This window comes from Eulemur rufifrons, chromosome 7, assembly GCF_041146395.1.
Source record: "Eulemur rufifrons isolate Redbay chromosome 7, OSU_ERuf_1, whole genome shotgun sequence".
Classification (NCBI taxonomy): Eukaryota; Metazoa; Chordata; class Mammalia; order Primates; family Lemuridae; genus Eulemur; species Eulemur rufifrons.
The window spans coordinates 199,618,872-199,634,986 of record NC_090989.1 but is presented as its reverse complement, the minus strand read 5'-3'; the positions used below and the strand labels follow the sequence as shown (position 1 = coordinate 199,634,986).

At 50.5% G+C, this 16,115-nt stretch overlaps 2 protein-coding genes across 2 annotated transcripts in view; one reads left to right on the top strand and one right to left on the bottom strand.

Annotated features, from left to right (window-relative positions):
• SHC3 (SHC adaptor protein 3) overlaps positions 1-8,395 on the top strand; it is a 155,947-nt gene extending 147,552 nt beyond the window's left edge. The window contains exon 12 of the mRNA XM_069474010.1: positions 8,267-8,395. Coding sequence (XP_069330111.1) covers positions 8,267-8,395 — 129 coding nt within the window. The remainder of the gene's footprint in view (positions 1-8,266) is intronic.
• Positions 8,396-13,393: 4,998 nt separating this feature from the next.
• LOC138385900 (uncharacterized) lies at positions 13,394-14,031 on the bottom strand. The gene is given in 4 exon segments (XM_069472086.1): positions 13,394-13,533; positions 13,536-13,781; positions 13,784-13,870; positions 14,013-14,031. Coding segments are annotated over 4 exon segments (492 nt in total).
• Positions 14,032-16,115: the final 2,084 nt, after the last annotated feature.

Here is a 16,115-nt window from a genome sequence, read left to right as displayed (position 1 = left end):
TCAAGCCCCTCACGGCTGCTGCGCTGTTCCCACCTGCTCGCCCCCAGCACCCCCTCCTTGATTCCTTTCCTCAGCCTAGTCACCTCAGCCACGCCACACTTCCCTCCATAAAGTGCTGACCAGACCACCCTAAGCATCCCGGAGAGAGCCGCCTCCTCCTCCCGGCTCACCTGGACTCCCAGCGCCGGCCCCGCCCCCGCACTGCCAGTGGCAGGCTCTGCTAATGTCACTCGGCTCCTCGGAATCCTCCAGGGTGAGGTTACACTGCTCAGTGTGGTGAGAAAATAGGAATAGCGAACATTTCCTGAGCACTTCTTAGGGGCTGTGCACGGTGCCCGCTACTCCACAAGTATTAATCGTTTAATGCTGCCGACAGTGCCACGAGTGGGAAACGTGACAGCCATTTTGCAGAGAAGTCAGTAACTTGCCATAAGGGGCACTGCTCAAAACTGCCATCTTGTCTCTTGTCACCGCATGAAACTGCTTCTCCGGAGGTCACAGGCAGGACCAGTGGTCCTTAATAAGGCACACAGGGTCTGAGACGTGTGCTTGGTGCACAGGGTGCCACTTGGCTTGTGCCACAGGAGAGAAAGGGCCACAGGGGTAATGACTTGGGACCACTGTGCCTTTGTACACCTGTGGAGCTTCCCGAAGGGGCTCCATTGTTTCTGCTGGGTAACGGGAGGCGCTGAGTGTGCTGAAGGTGGTGTCACGGTTCGGCTAACAGCACGTGTCGGACAAACAGAGCTCCGCGCCACGGTTCTGGCAGCTCCAGCGTCCCGTAGAACTTGCTCACAAATGCAGACGCGTAGGCCCCACCCCAGGCCTGCTGAGTCAGAAACTCCGGATGGGGGTGCAGAGGGTGGGGCAGCAGTCTGAGCTTTCACAAGCCCTCTTGGGATCAGAACCTCAGATCTAGTCCACAGAACCTCTTACAAATGAGAAAGGATGTGTCAGGTGACTTGTCAAGTTAACACAGCACATTAGCAGTAGAACCAGGATTCAAACCCAGCACTTGTGTTTGCTGGAACAGCAGTCTCTCCTCTACACGGCAGTACCATCTGATTCTGTCCTGCTCTGCGTGGCTAGTTAAACACAAAAGTGGGTCATCTGTGTGCTTGGATCAATCAAGTTTGAAAATTAATTTCTGCCAAATTTCTGAAAGGCAGGTGAGAACAGTCAGTGAAAGGAGAAATACCCTGGAGCGACTTCCACCTCCTCCCAGCCCAGTGCAGAGAAAGAAACGGATCAGTGTGGCCACAGAGGGGGTTGGAAAATCAGAATAGACCTCATATTTGTTAATTATTTTAATTTCCCACCACTTTTGAGTTGTTTCTCAGGTTTCCAGGCATTTTGGGCCCCAAATAAAGGCAGCCCTTCTGGATGCCTGGGGTTGGGCTCCTTCCCACGGAGCCTGGGTCTGTGGGGTCTGTGTGCCACTTTCAGACCCTTTCTCAGATGATTAAAAATACTGTAAGAAACTCAGAGACTTTGTCGATGAGCTGGTGGCTGAGTTTATTCTGGGCTCCTAACGCCCAAGGCCAGGTAGCGCTCACGCTGTGGGTCAGAGCCGGTTCGGGGCCTCGGGCTGGCCCTCTCCCTGGCAGTCTGCATCACGTGGAGAGAGCCTGCGTCTGCCTTGTCCCCAAAGGAGGCAAGGCCAGGAATGACCTGGCTCAAATCCACCACATGCCACGGTGGCAGCAGCTGAGCTGGGGGAGCAGGCCGTGGAGAACGCCATGGAGCCTTCCCTGCCGTATGGCCTCGACCAGGCCCCGGCAGTGGAGTGGGAGCAGCCCTCCCTTCCTCATGGCCGTCTCCTTGCACCTCCTTCCAGGATCCTGGAGGTCAAGGAGCTGGAACAGTGCCCGAGGATGTGCAGGCTCCTGCCCGGGCCAGGCAGACACGCCCCTTCCCTGCCGCGGCTTGGGGTGCTGTAGCCCGCTGCTCAGCACGGGGGGCCAAGGCCTCTGCCCCATTCGCTGGACAGCTGATGATGCCTGTCACTCGCATCGTACCTTTGTTCCCTACCAAAAAGACACAGAAATTATGGTGCCCGTTTGGCCACCTCTAGCCTCGGGCAAGTCCTGAGACTCACCTGTCCAGTGGAGGTTCTGGGCGGAAAGACACCTTCCAGGCTAGGGCAGGGCTCCTGTGAGTGCTGGGGCCTGCCCCTCCCATCTCATTCCTGGATTGGACACTTGGGGCGTCCATGCAAGGTGTGACACCGCTGTTCTACGGCTAAGAGGACAGTGTTTTAAGATGGCAACACCTGACAACACTGAAGGAACTTTCCAGCTCTCAAATTTCAAATTCCTGCTGCTGTGTTCTGCTGGCCCCAAGGGGCTGCTGGAAGCACATGGTTTGTACCTGGCGGGTGGTGAACGAGCCTCACCTGTGAGGGTCTAAGGCAGGTGAGCCTCCGGCCCCCGCTCTTGCCTAGCGCCCCGGCAGGCTGCAGGGAGACCCACTGCTCACTTGCCTGGGTGACTTCCTCCTTTGCGGCTAGTTTGCTGTGAGTTTGTGGATTTTTCTGAAAGTATCAGGTTAGTTTTGTGGGAGAGCTGTGTCCTCTCTGGGTGTGTGGCCTGGGCCTAGCCCTCCCCTCTGTGAGCAGATTCAGTGCGGTCTTTAGTCACTGAGCACCCCACTGTCACTGGGGACATTGAGTGCGTGGTCCCAGCCTCCCTGCTTTGGCAACTGAATGAAGACTTTTTTGTGGTTTCCTGGGCAGTGACTCATCCAGTGGTATCTTAGAGGTCTCATGGAGCCACCACACCCTCCCCACCCCCAACCCGAAGTAGCCTGTGTTTTCCTGGGACGAGAGACTACCCTTCTATCCAGCCGTGCTAGCCAAAACTAACAGCTAGGATACTCTCCATACAGTTAGAACAAACGATACCAGCCGATGCTGCCAGAACGTTAGCATTTCTAAGGGCTGGTCCAGCTGCCTGACATCTGCGAGGGTGTGGAAGCTCAGTGTGCAGTGACCTTGTGAGGTCAGCCCAGGCCTGCAGCTCAGCGGACCACCAACCGCCCCCCGCTGCCCCTCCCCAAGCCCTCGCAAGCCTCATGCATACCACCTGGGAGCAGGCGGCCTTCCCCACTCTGGCACGGGGCCCAGATGGCAGATCTCAACCCAGACACGTTGATGTCCCTTCAAGCAGGCATCTCTGCCCAGCTTAGTCACCACTGAGGAAGAAAACTTGAGGGGGTCTCACCTGTGTCCCAGCCCTGCCTCTGGACATTCCACTCACGAATCCCCATCCTGAGTGGGCCTCCTGGGCAGCACCTCCCACCGCACAGCACCGCTGTTTTCTACCAGCTCCTGGAAGCTTCTGCAAAGATGATTCCTCCACCTTATTCTGTGGCTGGTGCTACTTTAGTGTCCCCCTAGATCCTGGCACTGGAAGCAGCCCCCACTCTGCCCTGCTTTGACTTGGACATAGGTCATGGCTAGAGGAGGAACCCTCACCTTCCTGCCAACCACTTGGGGAACCATGAGTGTTGCCTGGGAGGAAGGATGAAAATGACCAGCCAGACCTGTGCACACCCAATGTGGCAGGAACATACCTGCCACACAACCTGTGCCCACCTCCCTGCCTCCCACCCTCCACCCCCAGCTCTCACCCTGCCCCACTGCCCCTTCCCATCTCCCATCCTAACCCCCAACCCTCTTACTTGCAGACACTGGGGGTGATGCCAGCTGACCACAGGCTGTACAGAGCCAAGTGTGCATGTCTTCCCCAGCCTAGGGAAGAGACCTTTTTTTTGGCCCTGAGTAGAGTGCAGTGGCGTCATGATAGCTCACTGCAATCTCAAACTTCTGGGGTCAAGTGATTCTCCTGCCTCAGCCTCCTGAGTAGCTGGGATTATAGGCACGCACCACCATGCCCAGCTAATTTTTCTAGTTTTAATAGAAACAGGGTCTCACTCTTGTTCAGGCTGGTCTCAAACTCCTGAGCTCAGGCAGTCCCCCCCCCACCCCTCCGGCCTCCCAGAGTGCTAGGATTACACATACTTTAATTAAGCTCCTGTGAAAACTTGCAGATCTATACCTAAAACAGGTAACCCATTTTTAGCAATAATGGTTTACAAAACCAACCAAAAAAGAAATTCCTCACCACAAACAAAGTGGCCTTGTTTGAAGAGTAGGAGACGTTGCTTTCCCTCCTTTGTAAAACCTTACCCCACCTCCTGCAGCTGCTCACCTTGAAAACCTTGACCCACCCAGTACCCTCAAGTTGAATATCCTGTCTACTCTTTTGTTTCTAAATATACTTTATTTAATGTTGTTTATGGATAGGAAGACTCAATAATGGCAAAATGTCAGTTCTTGACAAAATTTATTAAATAACTTATTTATTAGATAATTTATTAAATGAGAAATACCTCTCCATTTATTTAGTTCTTGTTTGCATTCTTTTATCAGACATTCATAGTTTTGCTCATACAGATCTTGCATGTATTTTGTAAGATTTATACCTAAGTATTTCATTTTGGGGGGTGCTGATGTAAATGGTATTGTGTTTTAAATTTTAAATTCCATGTGTTCATTGTTGGTATATAGGAAAGCAATGGACTTTTGTATATTTACCTTGTATCCTGCAACTTTACTATAATTATCTTTAGTTCAAGGAGTTGTTGTTGTTCTTGTTGTTGATTTTATTTTTGGATTTTCTTCACAGATAATCATGCCATCTGTAAACAAAGGCAGTTTTATTTCTTCCTTCTCAATCAGTACACCTTCTGTTTCCTTTCTTGCCTGACTGCATTAGCTAGGCCAGTATGATATTGAAAAGGAGTGATGAGAGGTGGTATCCTTGCTTTGTTCTTGATCTTTGAGTTTTTCAACATTAGGTATGATGTTAACTGTAGGCATTTTGGTAGATATTCTTTATCAAGTTGAAGAATTCTCCTGTATTCCTAGTTTACTGAGAGCTTTTTTTTTTTTAAGTCATGAATGTTAGGTGTTAGAGTTTGTCAGATGCTTTTTCTGCATCTAGTGATATGATCATGTGATTTTTCTTCCTTAGCCTGTTGATATGATGGATTAAAGTAATTGATTTCTGAATATTGATCAACTTTGCATAACAGAGAACTCCCACTTGGTTGTGGTGTATAATTATTTTTATATATTGTTGCGTTCTATTTGCAATATTTTGTTGAGCATTTTTGCACCTATCTTTATGAGAAATTTGGGCTATAGTTTTCTTATAGTATTTTCGGTTTGGGGATTAAGGTAATGCTAGCTTCACAGAATGACTTAGGAGTATTTTCTCTGATTCTCTTCTGAGAGTGATTGTAGAGAATTGTGATAAAATTCTTCCTTAACTGTTTGGTAGAATTCACCAGTGAACTCATCTGAGCCTAGTGGTTTCTTTTTTGGAAGTACATTAGTTATTGGTTCAATCTCTTTAATAGATATAGGCATATTCATATTTTTTCTTGTGTGAGTTTTGGCAGATTGTGTCTTTCAAAGAATTGGTCCATTATGTCATCCAGGTTATCAAATTTATGGGCATAGAGTCATTCATGGTACAGATGCTCCTCAACTCGCAACAGGGGTGTATCCCAATAAACCTATAATTAAATAAAAATATTGTAAGTCAAATGCATTTAATACTATGATAACCGATCTTAAAGTTGAATTCCTTTATTCCTGGTTCCTTTATAGTCTTTTTAACACCCATGGGACCTGTTGTGGTGTCCCCCCTTTCATTTCTGATATTAATAATTTGGGTCCTCTCTCTTTTATTCTTAGATAGCCTGGCTAGAGATTTATCAATTTTATTGATATGTTCAAAGAACCAGCTTTTGGTTTCATTCATTTTCTCTGCTGATTTCTTGGTTTCAATTTCGTTGATTTCTGCTCTCGTTTTTATTATTTCTTTCCTTCTGCTTACTTTAGATTAATTTGCTCTTCTTTTTCCAGTTTCCTAAGGCAGAAGCTTAGATTATTAATTTTAGGCCTTTCTTCTTTTCTGACATATGCACGTTCTAATCTACCCTTTTGTGGCCTGCCTAGAACGAAGGCTGTCATCTTTACTTTCATTTCCTCTTTGCTGTGTAGAGCCTCACCCCGTTGGCTGAGGTTAACATGCCGTGCATTCTCACTGTAGCAGTATCCCTTCAGGTATCTGGAGCCTTGGTTTGTCCCAGCAAATAGGTGGTTTTGCTTGGCCATCAGTATTTCTAGTGCACCACAGGTGGGTCCACATAGCTAACTCTGTTGGCTACAAGTTCTCTGGGAAGGAGCCAGACTGGAGATTTAGTGAGTGTTTATGGGAATGAAGTGAACTGGCCTCTCCATTTCTTTAGGCAGTAGGTATACCTGACTTATCTCTTATGCCTTTGTTTGCATATGTGTGTGTTTATGTTGGCCAGCTAGGAACTGCAAAGAGGCTAACTGGTGGTTCTCAGCTTTGGCAGTATGTTGGAATCCCTGGGGGAGCCTGAGACACCCTCGGGTCTGGGCCCCACTTCCCAGCTCCTGATGACCCTGCCTGGGCTGGGCCCTGGATTCCGGGTGACTGAAAGCTCCTCAGGCAATTGGGACATGAGCTCAGGTTGAGACTGCTGTGCCAGACACTTTCCTATCATAAAACCTTCTTCATCTGCCCGGACTCCCCCAGAACTTACATAAGTGTTCATCATTAAGACATGGGAATAAGGAGTGAAAGTCCAGGCAACACCCCAACAATACAGGTCTTAAGCTGAGTTCCTGGGTTCCCCTTTCTTCTAAGTAACTTTCCTGCTTGAGTCACACAGGGTGTCTTTCCTGGTCAGGAATTCTAAGGAGCCCCAGGAGAATTAACCTCAATGGAAGGAGAACTGGGAAGTCTTCGAAAAGACTCCTTTCTGAACTTGCCCAACAGATTACCTCCTTCGTGAGGCTTAATGCCAAGAGTCAGGGGACCTGGGGCCTGGAGCTCCCTCCTCTCTGGTGCTTACAGAGACAGGTGGGGTGGGCTCCCGCAGGAGGAGAACATCCTAATTTCAAAGCTTCTGCTCTTGCCTCCAGGTGCCAATTGGTAGAGCCCTAAGCAGATGCTGAGAGCCTCTCAGAGCGCCTTGGGCAGGGATGTCCAATACGCACACCTGGATCGTAGATTTGGGGTGGGAGTGGGAATGGGGCTGAAGGCCCAGAGATTGATGTCCCACTGGTGGGTTGATGGAAGGGGAGAGAAAAGAGTAGCCACATTAGGGGAGGCCGGAGTGACATTAAGAATTTGGGGAAAAGAAAACATTGGGACAAATAGTGAGAAGGAAAGTGGACATCCTCTAGGGAGTCCCTGTAGGAGGGCGGGGAGAGCTGGTCACCCCACGGGAGCCGGGGCTCCTGGGAACTCAGGTGAATGCTGATGGAAAGGGAATCCCTAAAGCTAGAGAGTGAGGTCAGGGCACTCAGGTGGCCCTCAGGTGACCCGTGAGAGTGAATGGGTCTAGCCAGGCATTTGCTCCCTACCCCATCTCCCACTCCTTAAGGAACAAGTCCCAGGGGATTATTTCTAGAACTCTTTTAGAAACTGCTCCTGACAGGCTCACTCCACCCTCTTCAAGTGTGGTCTACACCATGAGTGTACCAGCTCAGGGTGAAGGTGGCTGATGGTCCCCAGGGGCCATGGCGCGGGCCAGGAGGCAGGGCAGAGCATTGCCTCCCCCCACCCCAGCACTCATTTATTCGGGAAAATTCTGTGGGGCAGGCACTGTGCTGGGCTCTGGAACCGGAAGCCCAGGGTCATGGAGCACTGCTCCTTTGCCCCAGCCTGGCTCACCCTCCCTGGAGCTCCCATGTGGAACAGTTGGGGTTGCTCCTGGTGGGAGCCCTGAGCAGGCCTGGATGCTGGATGCCAGCCTTAGGCTGGGGGAAGGAAGGGAGGCTGCCTGGAGGTGCTGGCATCACGCCGGAGGCTGAGCTGGGTTCCCAGGTAGAAGCACATTCTGGGCCAGGGGTTGGCCGTGCAGAGGCCTGGAGGTGGGCGGGGCACAGAAGCCTGAAGACCCTGGTGTGGGCTGTGCAGGACGCTGGACAGAGGATTCTGGGAGCGATTCTAAGAGGGGCAGGGAGGGAGCAGGACAGAGAGGTGAGGTGGCCCTGGTTGCTGAAGGTGGAGGCCCCTCCGGATGTGGTTAGCCTGGGCAGTCCCTGGTCCCCTTCTTCTCTCCTTCTGAGCCAATTCAGATGGCTGGACTGAGTCTGAGCAAAGCGTGTTCTCTTTTCTGTCTGTGGGATGTGTTTAACCTTTCCTTCCTTCCTTCACAGATCCGGACCAAGGACAGAGTCTTCGACAGCATCAGCCACCTCATCAACCACCACCTGGACAGCAACCTGCCCATCGTGTCTGCCGGGAGCGAGCTGTGCCTCCAGCAGCCGGTGGAGAGGAAGCAGTGACCCGGCCAGCGCCTCTCCCGACACCGCGCCAGGTCAGGAGGACCTGGGGACATCGGTCAGGGCTGCAGGAACTGGGGCAGCTGCCTGTGGCTCAGAGCTGTTTTCAAAAGCCCCAAAAGGAAGGCTTCTTTCAAGGTCAAGTTTCATAAACTTATTCCAGGTTTCTCATATGCATATTAAAGGTGTACATACCTATATATCCTGTACAAATTATCCCTCTATATTTATATTTTTTAAGACTAAGAAAGATGTAAGACTAATGTTCTGTGCTGTATGTTTTTAATGAAAAAAAAGTTTGACTGTAGTTGTCCAGGCAAAAATTTAATTCAACTGACTCTTTCCACCAGGAAATTCCAGTAGGAAGGTGTAACCTGCAGTTTTACCTACCAAGCACAATTCAAAGGGGGAAGAGAGGCGGCGGGGGGATAAACACAGAGTGGAACTAGAATAAGGCAACACGCTGCCCGAGGATGTCTAGCGCGGCGCTTAAAGCGCTACGGGACGCTGGCCCTGTGTTTGCTGGCGGGGCTGGGCGTCTTCCCGGCGGTGCCGGCGGTGCCTCCCGTGCTCCCCGCGTCGCACGCCGCGCGCTGGGGGTTTCCGGCGCCAGACGACTCTCCGCAGCTTCGCTACAGAGCAGGCGGCACGCCCGCGTCCCGGGTCGTGCTGAGCACGGAGCCCGTCACCTTGGATCCTGGGGTGCCGGGGCACTTGGGAATTCGCTTTATGCCAAATATGGCACAAGATGAGCCTCGCCAGCCAAGGTCTCCATTGACAAATGCTTCCCTTGCTCTCATCCATGAGATGACAAAATGAGTGCCTCTAGAGCGTAATCGAGGAAAATTCTCGGTTTATACATCCTCTGGCAGGCAGACGAGCTACGGGCCTCCGGTGGCAGCTGCAGTAGAATCTGCCGTCTCCCTCTGTGCGGCGGGAAGAGGCCTGTGTGAGGGCCCCACTGAGGCAGGCACAGCACCGTCCTCGGAGTCCAGGCCCGGAGACGCGGGCACCGGCTGACGGGCCTGGGTCCTCGCGTGCCAGAAGCTCGGTCTGGGGCTCAGGAGTCACTGGACTCCATTTGCGGTTCCACCTCTGGACTGATGGAGGGAGAAATGCCTGCTGTCCTCCCGCGGGCCTCCACACAGAGGGTGTCGCCCCACGCCACACTGTGTCTTCGCTCCCTCCCTTCCAGATAAAGCACTGTCGTGTCCTGGTGGGTCATTCAGGGTTAGGAGATGGCAATGTTTGTAACTTTTTAAAAATACATGGGTTGAGACTGCCCTGTGATTTGACAGATATCTTGTAAAAGATAGGTGGATCCATTCATTCGTCGGCACCTCCTCAGGGTGCTACAGCCTTGGTTCGTGTCCCTGTGAGGCCCGCAGGGTACGCACCCCGGCCGGCTGAACGGAGAGATGCTCCAAGTTAGAGTTGGATGGTGATAAATGTGATGCTTTAAGGGGAGACTTTCAAACATCTAGTGATTAATAATTATGTGGCATTCTAATGCTAAGGGTGTGAACCCATTTCTGCTTTGGGGGTGTGTGTGGCCAGATGGGAGGACAGGGTAGGGCTGACAGGTGAGGATGGGTCAAAACAGGTCCCAGCCTTCATGTGTAGCCTTCTTTGGAGGTTTGCCCTCTGCAGGTCCTCTGAAATCCAAGTCAGCGTTCCAGGGTGTTCTGCAGTGGAGCAGAACTCCGCAGAGCCTGACCTGAACTAGACCGCCCTGCTGCTTCCCCAACCAGCTTCAGGGCGGATACGGCTCCCAGTTCTCCAGAAGCAGCGGGGCTGAGCAGGCATGCTGGGCCAGGCTCCTGCCGTGCGACAGTGTGGTCAGGGGCTCTGACAGCTGCCCTGTTCTCGTGTCCCCTGGGAGGCCTGTAGCCCTGGAGACACACATACAGGTCTGCCCCTCCTGTGTGTGAGTGTATGCTACATAGAGAAATGTAGAAAATGACCTTCTTTCAACATTCTTTCATTCTCCACGTGTGCAAGGCCAAAATGCTAATGTTAAGGAACACTAGCAAAGTAAGTAATGAAAGTTAAGAGCCATGAGCACCGTAATGGCTGATCTACTTTATCTTTCCTCTCCGGGGGCTTTAAGAAATGGTAATCCATGATTTTAGTAACTCTCTGCTGTGAAGTTTATTTTGATGGTGATAAGCAATATACACACAGAAAATATTTTTTTGCATGAGAATCAATTTAGAAAATTAAAAGTATTGGGGTCAAATTTCTCTTTTCAATATTAATTCAAAATGCATATTTTAAGCTCCTATTACAAGATTGCTTACACTGGAACAGTGCCAGTGAAAAAATTGGCACTCCTTTTAGCCATCAGGTGGATGGCAGCGATTTTCTAATTCCTTTCCAGTTGTAAAGGGTGTTAGAATGCACATGGGTTTATCTCAGTTCTTCCTTCAGGCACTGTGTGATGGGCCACTCCTGTGAGCCTCACTTCACACATGGGGAAATTGAGGCTCAGTGGGTGCCGCACCTTGCTTGGGGGCCATGCAGTCATCTGGCTGGAGAGCTATTCTGCTCACTTCAAGTTTCCCAAGCTCTCCTGTGCGCCAGCTCGTGCTTGGAGCTCAGGATTCCGAGGCAAATGCAATGGGGCCTCCTCCCTGCCCAACCTGGGCCCCTCTTCCCCATGGTTGCTCAGACTGTGTCTCGGCCGGGGCGTCGCAGAACGGCACTGTGCCATGTGCTCCAGGGGTTCAGAGCTCCAGGGCATGGTCACTGCGGGCTGTGCTGGGCCACCCTGGGCCCTGCTGCCCCTCCCATGGGCACCCCACATTCAACCCAGAACTCCGTATCTGCTGGGAGTGCCAGGCAGGGCTGGCAATCTTAAAACAGCCCCTCTCTGCTCTTGCAGGCTGGCCCTGGAGACACCTGCCCACCTCTGAGGGGGGCGCTCACTGTGTTTTGAGTCACTTTGACCACCCAGGGGCTCCCTGTGGAATCAGGTGGGCGGTCCCATACGCACCAGTCAGACCGACTCAACCTGAAACCCTGACCTTCAGCTGCCACTGCTGGGGCTTTCCATGGTATGTTCGAGGGGCCAGAAGCTGGGTGCCTGCTCAGCCTTGATGAGCAAGTGTTCCATTTAAGGCCACCTCAGATGTTGGGACAGATGGACAAAGGCCTGATTGGGTCAAATGTGGTGTCATTGAGGGTCTCCTGGTGGTAGAGGGGGTCGTGGATCATTTCAAACGAAGGCAGGAAGTGATGAGGCATGTGTGGAGGGGAAGGCCTGGCTTAGAAGAGGGGACAGGTCCCGGGGGAGGGTGGACCCAAAGGTGCCCACGTGCCGAGGCGCACAGTGAACATGTATATCCAGCCTCTGTGCCCACCCTGGGGTTCTGAAGGTGGCCCCAGTGCCTGAAATGAAGATTTCCTTTCCGGTAGCATCAGATACTGGGGTGGCTCCTTTATATAAGCAGTGCTTTAAGTCGGACACCCTGGTCCTCATTTCCTCTGAACTGGTCGCCACATGAAGGCAATCACACATTTCCTTCCTGTTGGGCTGAGCCAGGCAGAAGCCTCGGACCACAGGCCTCCCCAGGCAGTGCCAGCATCAGGGGCACTGCTCCGTTCAGCCTCAGCTCGGGCACACCCGGAATGAGGGGCCAGTTGCTGATGTCTCTGAGCCTCGGCTTGCTCCACACCCAGGGTTGTGCACCGGCCACCGCCAGAGAGTGCTGGGGGCCGAGAGACATGTGTGGAGCACCAGGACAGTTATCTCCTGGGGGTCCTCATTCCCGGAGTGCCCATCGGTCCTCTCGCTGGTCCGCGTTTGTGCGCCATCCATAAATCCCCTTCTGTGGAGCAGGACTGCTAGTGGGGTGGGGGGTTGTGGGAAGGTTGCAAAGAGATCACTGCAGGACCCAGATGGCTCTTTGCAGCAGGTTTCAGAGTGATACTCCAGTTCTCCAGTGGAACTTTCACAGTGAGTTCCAAGAAAGACACAGTGGATAAGCACGATTCCTGGAACATATGGCCAACCGAGAAGTGTAAGCTACATATGGGATGGCAAGGAGGGGAGCCTTATAAAATAGTCCAGCTGGAGGGGCCCCCATTCTTCAGCTGAGGGAACTGGAGCCATGTGACGTGCTGAGGATGAATCTCAGAAACAGCACAGGACTCACTAAAGTCCTTCACCCCGGAGAAAATGGCAAAGTATGCCTCTCTCTCGGGGTTTACATCTGTGCTCCGTCTCCAAATGCATAAAGCCCTGAGTTTTCAGAGGGAAGAAGCAGTATTTCTATTTCCTCTATCTTAGCTGTGTTCCTCCAGGGGACCCGGGAGAGGCTCCCAGTGTATGTCATTTACCTGGGTGACGATGGGAAGCAGGGGAGACAGCTGTAAGGAAGGAGTACGTTAGCAAGCCAGTTACCGTGGTGTGGACCACTGGGGCTTACTCCCACTAGGGAACCCGGGAGACAGGGCTGAACACACCTCAGAGTCAGTTCAGCAGAGAGGGGAGAAAGCCAGGGTATTCATCCACCAGTCTGTCATTGGTGGGAGGCTGTTTCTGGGAAGAATTTCTAACTTGCCCTGTGCACATCTGACACACTTCCTAAGCAAGGAAAGTGCTGTGCAGAGAGACAGGCGCTGGTGATGAGCAGACGTGAGCGAAAGGCCAGCATCAGGCTGGCTCAGACACAGATCACAGCCCTGCGCACCCCCCAGTTCCTGACTCCAGAGGCCTGGAACTGGCCTGAGAGTTTGCATTTCAAATAAATCGAGAGGTGATGCTGGTGCGGCCGGTCTGGAGTCTGTTTCCAGCCCTTACCTGTTTCTTATTGATGACTTTTTCCCCTCTAATTTATGATTATGTTTTCATACTACTTCATGTCATAGATCTCAGGGCCCATGCTGTGAATTTAAAAGTGGAGAATTAATAAGCATTTATAACTCCATGCAACCGTTGCTGGCAGCTCAAATGCCATCTGCCAGCTACAATTTATTTATAATGGGGTTTATACATATTTATAAGTTTGCAAGCAACAAATGCACACTTTTAAAACTGGCACATTTTATAGCAGCCAGAAAAATTGCAACTTTATACCAGGACTTGTGAATGTGAATTGCATATGTACATACATACATGCATATACTTACATCGACTAAAAGGGATCTGCATTTCTCTCTGAGTACTCACACAGATTTGCTCTGTGCTATGCACCTTGGGACTCTGCCCTGGGCTTTGGTTTTGTAACTGACGACAACTAGAAAGTCAAACAAATGTTAAGCGTTTGGCGATTGGCAGGCAGTGGGATCCACCATGGAGGAGGGTCCTGGCTGCTGCAGGTGTGGGATCCCAGCACAAAGAGAGCAGGAACATGAGGCAGCAGGGCTTGGGGGCGTCCACTGTGGAAATGACAGAGGAGCCAGTGGGGGAAGACAGGGAAAGAAGAGGGTGGGGGCAGGATAAAGGTAAGAAGAAGGGAGAAGGAGGACCTGCATCTGGCAGAGTGTGGCGGGGAAGGAGGAAGGGAAGGTGTGGCAGAGGAGGCTGTCTTCGTAGTGAGGTGCTTTGGGGCTCCAGTGTTGTGTTCCAGGTATAGCTGCATACACTGGGTGCAGCGGCCCAGCTTTTCTAACCAACCTTGGCCGCATTTGTGCATTAGTCGTATGTGGCAGGCCCTGTACTGGGCTCATGGGACAGAGAAGTGAACATACAAGGTTTCTGCCCGAGTTTACAATCTAGTAGGAAATGCACACATACACACGCAAGCGTGTTGGAGTGTGGCAAGCCTTACAGTACTGGTGCGTCCGAGTTCCATAGGATCGGCAAGGGTGGAGCACCCAGGTCTGTCTGGGGACGCTGTGCAGGGTCTGCAGAGCAGGAGTCCGGTGCTGAGTGTCAGAGGGGGCAGAGGAGAGCGAGGAAGGCTCAGGACGGGGCAGAAAAGTCGCCAGTGTCAGCAGGGATGCTAGAGTGGGTGGGAGATGCTCCCGGCCTGCCTTCTTTCCTCCTCCCTGCTGCCACGGATGCCCTGAATACATGAATCCCTCAGGCCCCAAACACACAAGCTCCTTCTCCAGGGCTAGAAGAACTGTTCTCACTGAAGAAAGCACTAGAAATAAAATCTCTTACAATTTTAACTTTCTGTTTTGTTCTTACCTTGAAATGCTGTAGGTAGAAAAACATGCACACGGAGAGTGAATGCTCTAGTCCCGAGCTTTTGAGGTCATGAATTCTCACTCATGTAGACATTTTACCACAACCAAAGTTTCTAACCACCAAAATCAAGTGACAATTAATAAAGCAGAAATTAATGGACAAACCCATCTTTGAACATTGAGTTACCTTTTTTTGTAATAACTGTGTGTTGGTTGCAAGTGAAATATTCTCTGTTCATTTGACTTTTGAATATAACTTGTTCCAGAATATTGTAAAATTAAGTATGTGAATGTTTCTTCGTATTCAGAATTAAACATTTGGTGTTTAAATCCCAGGATTAGGAGACAACTCTATGTAAAGTTAATGTGTAATAATGACATATTTATTACTCTTTAAAAAACATTTGGATGGCAAACTATACATATTGATAAATGAATATTATTTGAAAATTTTGTTTCCATTAACTTTTGTGAAACAGAAAGAATGGCTGTAATGTTCTGTGTCTTGGCCTATTGCCAATTCACCACTTTCTACTTTGATATTGGAACAGACTTGGCCTTTTGGACATCCCGGAGGAGTGGAAATACAGAACTCACATCAAGTTTTCTAATCTTTGCTCTGTGAAAAATGATAAAACTTAAGTAATTCGGCCAACCTTTTGGAGAATTGACAATCCAGTAGGTGAAGAGAATTGGCTTAAGTTCCCTCTTCCCCTGCAGTGATCCGGTGAGGCCCTTCACTCCTTCAGGAAACGCTGTGGTTTCCAATTATGAGCCCTTGTGATGCGTCTGGTGCATCCTTGCGCTTCTGGGATCGCCAAGTGGAGTATCACATAGCATCGTGTCGTCACTGTGACCCATGAGTGGAAGATGACACACCCAGTTTAGGTAATGCTGCACTTCTCGTTATAACTGGTTATTGGAAAATGTGCCTTTATTATCAGAATAGTGGTGTGTGCATTTCTGATCATGTAGCAAACCCTTTGGATATTTGACTTAGATACTAAAAACATTTGGGTATTGAGGTTTTGCACTTGTAGATACAATTTAAAAGCATGGAATTGGTCATTCAATTAGATGTTTTCTATAAAATGCACCTTGTTACATTTCTGTGAAAGGCTCTTACCAATGCAGAATAGCTATGGCTCAAGGGTTGAGAGAAACAACCATTTTCTAAATAGTTAATTGTTTAAATAACTATAAATGTAAGTCTGCTGGCAATAAAGGCTATTGTGAAAAGTCTCTTTCATTTGGATGATGGATCTTATACTGCCTCACAAAGGAGAGGAGGGGAGCTTGGAACTTTTCCCTAGAAATTAAGTATTCTCAGGTGTTCCCCAGGAGACTTCTTTAAAAACAGTCACAGCAAGGCCTCAGTCCATCCGTCAAGGCTGGGCAATGAAAATGGCCTCTTGGCAGAAGCATCCCTGGGGCTGTGATCTAGATGAGGCACCTCGTCCCCCTCGGGTGAACCGGAGGGGGACAGCTGCCCCAGAAGGCTGTGGTCCTTGGTTGTGTCGGAGGCATTTCATCACCAGTTGTAACAAGTGTCACCACAAGGACAGTTATGCCGAACGCTGGCCTC